The sequence below is a fragment of the Hippichthys cyanospilos genome, chromosome 3, assembly GCF_059441005.1.
Source record: "Hippichthys cyanospilos isolate Australia breed blue-spotted pipefish chromosome 3, RoL_Hcya_1.0, whole genome shotgun sequence".
Taxonomy (NCBI): domain Eukaryota; kingdom Metazoa; phylum Chordata; class Actinopteri; order Syngnathiformes; family Syngnathidae; genus Hippichthys; species Hippichthys cyanospilos.
In genome coordinates this window covers 21,902,646-21,912,316 of record NC_142371.1, presented here as the reverse complement: position 1 = coordinate 21,912,316, position 9,671 = coordinate 21,902,646, and the positions used below count along the sequence as shown (strand labels likewise).

The window sequence follows — 9,671 nt, the reverse complement described above, 5'->3', positions numbered from 1 at the left end:
GCAGCGAGTGGGGGGGTGAATTTTTTCTCTTTCCTGGGGGGGGGGGCTTTGCAGTGAATAATTGAAAATCACTGACATATTTCATGTGCTTGCATTATTTTAAAATGCGATTAAAGACCACAAAAAAATCCTTGAAGGCTTTAATAAAATTAATAAGGCATATTTAAATAGACTATTAATCTATTGCAAATTCCACTGCTGCAATTGTCTGGTAAATGTGTGTGTTTTTCAAACCACTGATGGATTTCACTCTGTGGTTGCCGTAGCCTCTTCACTTGCCACTTCCTGTCCAAAAACCTCGTCCGCCATCGTATTGTCTTCTTCCGGTTTCAGATCTGGTTCCGGATCCGGGTCCAAATCCGGTTCCGGATCCGGTTCCAAATCCGCTTGCTGTTCCTCGCCCTCGTCGCTTTCGGCGGCGCGCAGTCGTATTTCGGCGTACTCGGCGGTGACGGACGAAAGTCCTCGGATCTCGGCGGGGTCGCGAGCCTGCAGTTTGACCATGCTGACGCTGGCGTAGTGCAGCTGGTCGTCGTCCGGCGCCGCCTCCTTGACCATGTCGTCGCCATTTGCGTAAATGGCGTTAGCGTGGGAATTGTTGCTCTAAAACATTTGAAAACGTATTAGCTCTTTTCTCGTTGACTACATTTTTTTTTAGAGAACATTATTATTATTTTACAGTTACATAGCTTGTCCCAAGTTAATTTTTTTAAACATAATTTTCAATAAGAAAATATATGTGTTTTGCTAGGTATTGTAACGTGACTGCCTTTATCTAGCTAGCTAGCATTTAGCGCTTTCATTTTGATGTCTTAAAGTCTGACTGTGGATTCACCTCATTGGTGACCAAAAAGTCCGTGGCATTGTCTGCTCTTTTTGCGCTCGGTGAGAAGTTGCTTTTGGTTTTCCTGGAAGATAAACGCAACAAAAACATAATCAACACGGATCGGTTTGAAATCAACAAAGCCAACATTTTTCTTGACCATTTTCATGTCAGTATAAACGTAATGTTTTTTCGTACGTCTTTTTTTTAAAAGCATTAAATTACATTAAATACTTTAAATTAGACAATTGTGTACTTGACATAACTTGTTTTAAATTCAAACTCAAATAACATTAGATGCGTTCAAATAATTGGTACGTTTTAATGTAATTCATTTTGAAAAAATATTTAGTTCTAAATGAATGAAAATAATCATGTTTTGACATCATATTTTTGAATTTTATTTTTTAAACTCCACTAAATTACAGTGCACATTTAAAATCAAACTTTATATTTCAAATATGTTGTTTTAATTTAATTTAATTTTATATTTCAATTATTATGTTTTATTTTAATGTATTGAAATCATTTTAAAATTTTCTAAAAACTAAAGTACATGTCAACTACTTTTGATTAAAATGTGTATATTTTTAACAATTATTAGCAAATGGCATTATATTATTAAATTCAACTTATTTCATTGCATGCATTTAATAATGTAATCAGAATTAAGCATGCTTTAAAAAAAATAATCTTTTTTTAAGTAAATTACATCAATCATTTTGAAGTCTTTGAACATATATTAAAAACTATACTTAGTGATTTAGTTTTTTTTTTTACACACGCTATTTTATATTTTGTTTTAAACATGTACAAATAGTTTTCAAATGTACTAGAAATTAAACGTTTCATTAATATTAGCAAATAATGTTTTATTATTAAATTCAATTTACATACAAATATTTATTGTATGCATTTATTAATTTATTAACATTCAAGCATGCTGTTTTCAATGAAAATAAGTTTGACCATATTTTCCAAGTAAACTAAATTACAAAGAACATTTTTAAATATTTGGACGCATATTATCGCTGTTTTGTCTTTGTGTAATTGTATGTTTTATACACATGTTCAAATAGGTTTTTTTTTTCTATTTTACTGGATGAAGTCGCCTATGTCCGCTTACCTGCAAATGTACAAGAGCAGCAATAGACTCAAGAGCAGCATAGCCATCACTCCCACAGCAGAACCAACCATAACCGCCACATCTATAAACAAACAAACCAAAAAAAAAAAAAACGGAACATGAGTGACACTTTTGCGGATCATATTACTGCCGCTCCAATCCAAATAGAAGGGACCTGTCCGAGCAGCAGGGATGGACATGTTGTAAGCAATACTATCAAATCCGAATGGGTTGACGCTGAAGCAAATCAGCGAGGAAATCAATTCCTCATTGTTCAGGAGCTGCAGGATGATGACGCTTCTTCGGGTGGCGCGATCGAGGGTAACCTCCGTGATGGGTCGCCGTTCCGAGTGATTGACTAGCATGCCGGACAATTCCCAGCGCAGGGAGGGCAGCGGGTTGGCCTGGCTGTCGCAGGTACACCGCGTATGTCTCGATACGTCCTGGCAGCGGGAGGATGGCAGAATCTCCGGGGCGACTGCGGACAGCAAAATGGTGGACTTGAGAATGGCTTCTAGAGATTTTTTTTTTGTTGGTCTACTTATGATTGATGTGCCTGCCAAATTTTATGTTGCTAAGTGATAGTCATCGTATTTGTATAACATCTGTTGGACCTGTATGCAATTAGCAATCATGCCCAGTGGATGGCGTTATCACACTTTACATGATACTCAAATGATGAATGTCCATTCTCAATTATAACTGCTTGCCCGACAAATATAGAAGGCGGTCTGACCAATGTTTGTCTTAATTTCATCAATCACATACACTATAAGTAATACTAAGTATTGCTGAGGTTGAATTTACTAAAGAAAGTCTCTAATAAGGGAATTAAAAATAACTTCTATCTTGCATTTCCTGGCCAAGAGAAAGAATTCAAATTTGGGTGCATTACCTGAAATGCTTCATAAAGTTTTTGCCACAACGGCCCCAAAGGATTCTAAAATTTGACTAAAGGGCCAGACCAGGAGCAGATGGATGGCGTGTTTTGATAATAAGAGAAAAAAAATGTGGGATATCTAAAAAACATTTGCTTTAATTTGAATAGAAAAACAACAAAAGTGTTACAACAGCATTATTCAAGTCCTATGTGTATAACTGTTTGTTATTGTTACGTTCAATTAAGAAAATACAGATTTTTTTTTTTTGCTAAGAGTTACTATTTTAAAGTGCTGATAGTTCTGCTCTCCTTAGGGATATTAACATTATCACTCTTCTCCTGACTGAACATTTCTTCATGTTCGGCGGGTCGGATTGAAAAGCTTAACGGGCCGCATATGGCCCCCAGGCCGTAGTTTGCCAATGCATGTGGCAAAAAACTGAAAATCTTAAAGTTGGACAAAATCTCAAGTAACCTCAGTAATAGGACAAAAGTGACCCAAAGTGACTCAAAAGTTCACTTCAAATCAAAAGAGCAGAGTTCTAGTAGTATTTATTGGTAAATGTGTTCAGAATGGACTACCAAATTTCATGTTGCTAGCGTAACTTAGTACTCACAAGTGACATCGATGGCGATTGGCTGCGCTGACTGGGCCCCGTGAACGTTGAGATTTTCACAATAAAACATGTCGCTTGACAATTTGGTGACGTTGATAGTGATTTCCTGTCCCATGCCCATCAACTTCCTCTCTCCGGCGTTCACTCGGTACCAGGTCACATTGACAGTCGGTGGATTTGCCATACTTGTGCACCGTAAAGTCGCGATGCTGCCGTCGGGTAAAGAGCCCGGTGGCGACACGGACACCGATGTGTTCTTGGGAGGATCTGAAACGCAATGGGCGTGGCCAAATGAGTGTTGTCTGTAGTCGACGACAGGTTTGGCCGCTTAGTCAGCGTGTTTGTGGGAGTTGTTGACCTCCGACAGACTTACATTGAACGTCCAGCTGAACAGTCGCAGACGTTCGCTCTCCTAACAGGTTCTTGGCCTTGCAGCGGTAATCGCCGCTGTGTCCTGGTTGGGCGGCGTCCAGGGTCAGGAGGTCCCCGATTTGCAGATCCTCTCCTTCATTTATGGACCAGCTGTAGTTGTGCACGGGCGGGTTGGCTCGGCTCTGGCAGCGCAGGACCACTAGCGTTCCCTCTAGGATGGTGCCTGCTGGCTCCACGATCACTGTGGTATCCTTGGGAGGGACTGTACACACAGCAAAGGAATTTTCCAAACGTAATCTTTTTGCTGTATAATCAGTTAGCAGGGTAACGTGTAAAATCAAATTCTTTATTAATTGCCTTAGTGCTTCCTCTACTCAGTTTATCATCTTAATGTTAGCATCATAGATATGAACATGGTAGATATGACACACCTCTTTTGAGCCTACCTGGCTATGGTGATGCTAAGCTAGGAGAGGCAACGGTCTTAGCGCATTCCATAAGTGTGGATGGCTAAACAAAGTTACGTTTCATTTCCATGTCTATGGACAACTTTTGAGGAATGGCGTTGATTAGCTATGCTGGTACGGTGCGTTGGTGTATCTAGTTTTCATATCTTGTTAGCGTAGTAAAAGCTAGCATGCTAGTATCTGAGCTAAGCTAGGTGGGGCAAAGGCGTATTCCTTAAAAGTGGATGACAAGATAAAACAACAACAAGAAAAAAACAATGTCGCCACATTGTGCACACAAAGTTACAAATTGTGATTAAAACAAATGCTGGACTCAACTCCCCAAAAGTAAACCCTGTGAAAATTGGTTGAGAAATGAAAAATTTAAATCTGAATTTCATTGTCAGTGGAATACTTTGTTGAGAATGTTGTCCATTCCAACATAGCATTGGTCAACTGTGCTGCTATAGAGCGCTGGCATATCAAGTTTTCAAATTTGTGTTTATCTTAGCAACTGTTAGCATGTTAACATTTGAGCTAATCTGTAAAAATCCTGATCAGTCTGCCTTTACCTTGGTTGATATCTTGCTATCTGTTAGCATAGGAACAATTAGCATGATTTGAAACATTCTCTTTAAGATTTTTTTTCTTGAACAATTTTGAACCAAAATGTACTTAAAATCCTAGCATAATGGAAACTATAATTTCTTGTTGGAGAATTCCTGTAGTCTGAAATGAGCATCAGCACAATTTTGCAACTACATTAATTTACCATTGTAACCGAGAAGCTCCAGTTAGTTTTAGCTGAAATCTCTTATCAGTGTTTTAGCACTAGGATCCCCGTATGAAGTAATGATACTCGGTAGACTCACATTGAACATCTAGGGTGATGACGGATGAATTTTGCTCTCCGTATCTGTTGCGCACCCAGCAGTAAAAACTGGGCATGTTTTCCCGGATTGTGACGCTGTATCGCTTCCTTGATGACACTGGGGTCACCTGATCGACGTCCACCTGGTACCATAGGTAGTCGCTCACCGCAGGGTTAGAGATGGTGTCGCAGGTCAGCGTGACCCACGTGCCCTCCGTCACGGGGTCGGGGTAGCTCACCGACGTGTTCTTAGGACCATCTGAACACAAATATGGACAGGAAATGCAATTAGTAATGGAGTAGAAATACTCATATTTCTGGCAATTTTCATTTTTTCTGCACATCATTCGCTATGTGTATTTAATTTATTTTAATTTATTAGATGACTTTAACTTTTATTAATGTTAGTTTCTGTTGAGGTACTTGCACTCTCATGAAATTCATACAATGTTGAAGAAATGATGTGGTTCCGCACTCAGAGATGTTTGGATGGATGGAGACTTTGCGGAGGTAATGCAACTTCCTCCTTTTCTAGTTCCTCTTTCGCTACGTTTTCTGCACGTTTATCTCACCACACATATGCTTCTCAACTACAACGCATTGACAACATTTTGGAAAGCTTGCTCAAGTAAAATAATCTGTGACAAAATCAACTGTGGCAACCAGTCGGAGAACTTTATTATTTCAAAATAATATGATAGAAAATACATTTATCAGTCTTGAAAGTAATGTTTTTCTCATTTAATTTGTATTTATCTAGTAAAATAAATTAGGTTAAATTTAGAAAATAGTTATTTTCCTTTTTGTTTTTAACTAAGAACTTATCATAGTCGTATGTTTTGAAAATATTATATTAATATTATATTAATAATATTAATATATTAATAATATTTTTAAAATAAAAGAAAATGTACCTTTTTACTGCTTTTAAATAATTGCGTGCAATTATATTTTAGTGTTGAATTATTTTTTTGGCATTTTCTCAAATTTCCTATTAATGTATTTGTAAAATGTATCCAATTTATTATAGATGTATAGATAAAACACTTGATTTATTTACGTATTTTTATGTTAGAATAAAATCAATGTTTTGGACATTTCTTTGAATTTCCTATTTTAATGTATCATAGAAGTTAAAAAATGAAACATTTTTAAAATATTTTTTCTAGTTTCTATTCTCATTTATAAATCATTTATAAATTTATATTTGACAGCTTTTTTTAATAACACTGATATATTGTTGTTACCATCCATTTTTACTATAGATTACTTTGTTTAATTTAACATAACATTTGTAGAAATATTGTCTCAAACACTAAATTGTCATTGGTATTAAAAAAAAAAACTCACGCAAAACATGAAGCGTCAACCTGCGTTCTGCGGAAAGCTCAGTGCGTCCCCTTTGCCTCCTGTAGATGGCGCTGCAGGTCACCCTCAGTCTGTCATGTTGGTAAGTAGCATTGAAATTCATGACTGCGATGACCTTAGCCTCCACCTCCACCTGTGCTTCCACCGCCGCCTCTGTAATGGCGCCCAGCTGCGGTGTCCATGTCAGGAGTGGCGGTAGCAATGGACAAGGAGCCGGGGCCCAGCACTCCAGAGCAAGCGCAGTACCCTCCACTACCTCAACATCATTGGGGGCGATAGTGGGCCGAGGTGCCGTATCTGTCACACGAGAAGAACAAGAGGATGTGGACTCCCATCATCTTGTTTGCAAAATAAGAGTAAGAGTCTAATGTAAAATTATAGTTATGAAATTCTATCCATACTTTGAAACCTTACCTGAAAAACTGTAACCCCGTAACCATAAAACCTTTTTCTGAACTCCTAATTTAGATTAAAAACCAACCCTAAAACCAAACCCTAATTTGAATGATGAAACTTTGATTTGAAAACATAACCAACCTCGAATTTTTAAATTGACGAACTGGTCAAAGCTGAACTTAAGACGGTTGTCACATTCCAGCCTGAAGTAATACGATTCGTATTGTTCTGCCATGTCCTCAAGGATGGTGCTGCAGTCCTTTTCCTAACACAGGACAAGAGAAAAATCACAGAAAGAAATTTTGTAGGCTATAAATATGTAAATATCCAAATTAAAACAGTAACGTCTTGTGAATTATTCTGGATAATATAAACAAAATAACAGGTATTCCGATTAATATTACATTTATAACCAACATAACAGGAATTCAAATGAATATTGACTTCACAGATTAAGAAAAGGGCAGAAAAAATATTTAATTCAAATTATTAATTTTACATGAAAATAATGTAGCCATCAAATCAATTAAACAAATGAATAGCTTTTTTGGCTGACGCTAAAAAGTGCTAACTGGTCTTCTGTAGCACCAACATTAAAGGTTAAATGTAGCGACTTTGAAGATAACTTCACAATCTGAACACTAATGTCTGTAACTTTGGTCCTTAGCTCTAACTTTGGTGCTAACTGTGGTAGCTAATATTGAAAGCTAACAGCACAAGCTAGTGTTAATGGTAACGATGAACGTTAATTTCACGATCCATTAATGGAAGCATTTTTTGAAAGTAATAGTAAAGGTAACGCTCAAAGCTAATATTTCACCAGCTCAAACTTTAGGCGTGACTTTGGAAGCTAATACTGAAAGCTGACTGCAAACTGATGTGAAATGTAATATTAGGCGCTAACTTCAGCGTTAGGAGCAAGTAATTTTTGCAAGCTAATGCTAAAGGTATCGCTGCAGGCTAAATTTGGAATCTATAGTGGAGTAAATGTAACATTTAAGCTAGCAAACACTTGAAGGGGACGTTTCTCTTCCTTTATGCAAACTTTACAAGTCATCTGAGAAAAAAAACGTTGAAAGCTAACAGAGGTGACGTCAGTAGTTTTAACATTAGCGGAAACTTCGGGAGCTCATATTGAAAGCGAACGGCGCAAGCTAATGTTAAAGGTCACGTTGAAATGAAGAAAATGCTTTTGTCATGCTAATATAGGTTAAAATTGAAGCTAACGTTAGAAACGTTTGCTCTCCATTTGCACTAACCTCATAAGTAATGTGGAGAAAAAGCGAAATTTAAAAGCTGAAGCCATAAGAAAGGAGGCAATTTTAGGAGCTAATGTTGGGGATTTGTGATTTTCAAGAACATTTGTTTTTAAAAACATTGCTATACTATTTTAAGAAGTTTATCTGGGAAGTTTATTTTATTTGTCATCATGTAAATTGGAGGCCTTTTATATACGTTTTTTTTACATGTTCTTTTTTCTTACCAGCAAGTTACCACTGAGTTTTCCCTGCAGGAGACCCTCTGAGGTACTCTGCTCCCTTGTGCGACTAGAGTCGAACGCATACGTGTAATATCCTCGCTTCCAAATGGCGGCGCAGGTGCTGTCCAAGTATTTTTCAAAAGCATCTTGCAGCGTGAACCTGCAGGGAATTTGAACGCACGAACCGCTCAGGCCCTGCACGGACGAAGGCAGCATGGTGGCCCACTGCTGGCACAGGCTGCCTGAAAACAAAATACCAGTAACTCATTCAGCAGCTGCTATTTAAAAAAAAAAAAAGTACATGGGATTGAGTGTCTGGACTGCAAGGACGTAATAATACGTCTTTGGCATTTAATGAGTTAATAAATGTCATCAATGTCGCATTTTTTTAAACATGAAAAAAATAGCAAAAAATGCCTTTTTTGGATATCACCAAAAAAAAACTCGTTTTGTAACTTCAAAAAATATGAATGATGAAAATAAGTAATAATTTGAAAATATTAATTTAAAAATGTAATGAAATACTTTTTCTTTTGAAATCAGACATATAAAACAAATCTTTTTTGTTATTCGTTAACTTTTTTCACTGAATTATTTATTTTTTAATTTATTGTTTTCAATGAAAAATTCTCATTTCATCCTAATTATAACCTAAACCGTTCTTTTCATTTGAAAATCAGGCAAGTATTCTTTTTTATTTTATTGTGAAATATAGTTGTCTTCAGAAAATTTCCAATTTAAAAGATGTTTTAAAGCACTTTCATTTTAAAAATGCCCCATAATTAAGGAAAAAGATGAAGCAAAATGATCAAATAAAAAAATATATATTATTTTATGTAATTTTAATCAATAATAAACATGTCATTTGTTGGACCTCATAAAATCAAATCAAATTTAAAAATTTCCCATTTCAAAACGGAAAAAATAATCATTAAAAAAAACTTACAGAAAAATAATTGTTCTGCATAGTATTTTTCAAGTGTTTTTAAAATAAAAGATAAAAAAAGACTTAAAACAAAACAGCAAGAAAAATGTCTCTTTTTATTTATTTAAAAGATCATTACTCCTTCAGAAAAATAAATACATCGGAAAAAAAAAGTCTAAAAACAACTCACCTTCAAGTAGTCCGCAAAGTAGAAAAACCTTCACAGCAGCATTGGCCATTTTGTTTTGTCTCCTCAAAAATATAGATTTTTAAAAAACGCGATCAACATTTAAATATAAAAAACAAAATGTTATTTTTGTCTTAACTTGGAGTGGATGACTGAAATGTGACCGCTTATAGTCCACCA

General features: G+C 36.2%; 1 protein-coding gene across 1 annotated transcript; it reads right to left on the bottom strand.

Moving 5' to 3' along the window:
* Positions 1–54: 54 nt before the first annotated feature.
* LOC148426269 (myelin-associated glycoprotein-like) lies at positions 55–9,642 on the bottom strand. The gene is made up of 11 exons (XM_088409469.1): positions 9,495–9,642; positions 8,383–8,621; positions 7,041–7,164; positions 6,486–6,800; positions 5,137–5,394; positions 3,820–4,080; positions 3,447–3,713; positions 2,125–2,427; positions 1,950–2,031; positions 836–908; positions 55–603 (listed from the first exon to the last, which is right to left on the bottom strand). The coding sequence occupies exons 1-11, from the start codon at positions 9,541–9,543 to the stop codon at positions 247–249; spliced, it is 2,328 nt and encodes a 775-aa protein (XP_088265595.1). The 5' UTR covers positions 9,544–9,642; the 3' UTR covers positions 55–246.
* Positions 9,643–9,671: the final 29 nt, after the last annotated feature.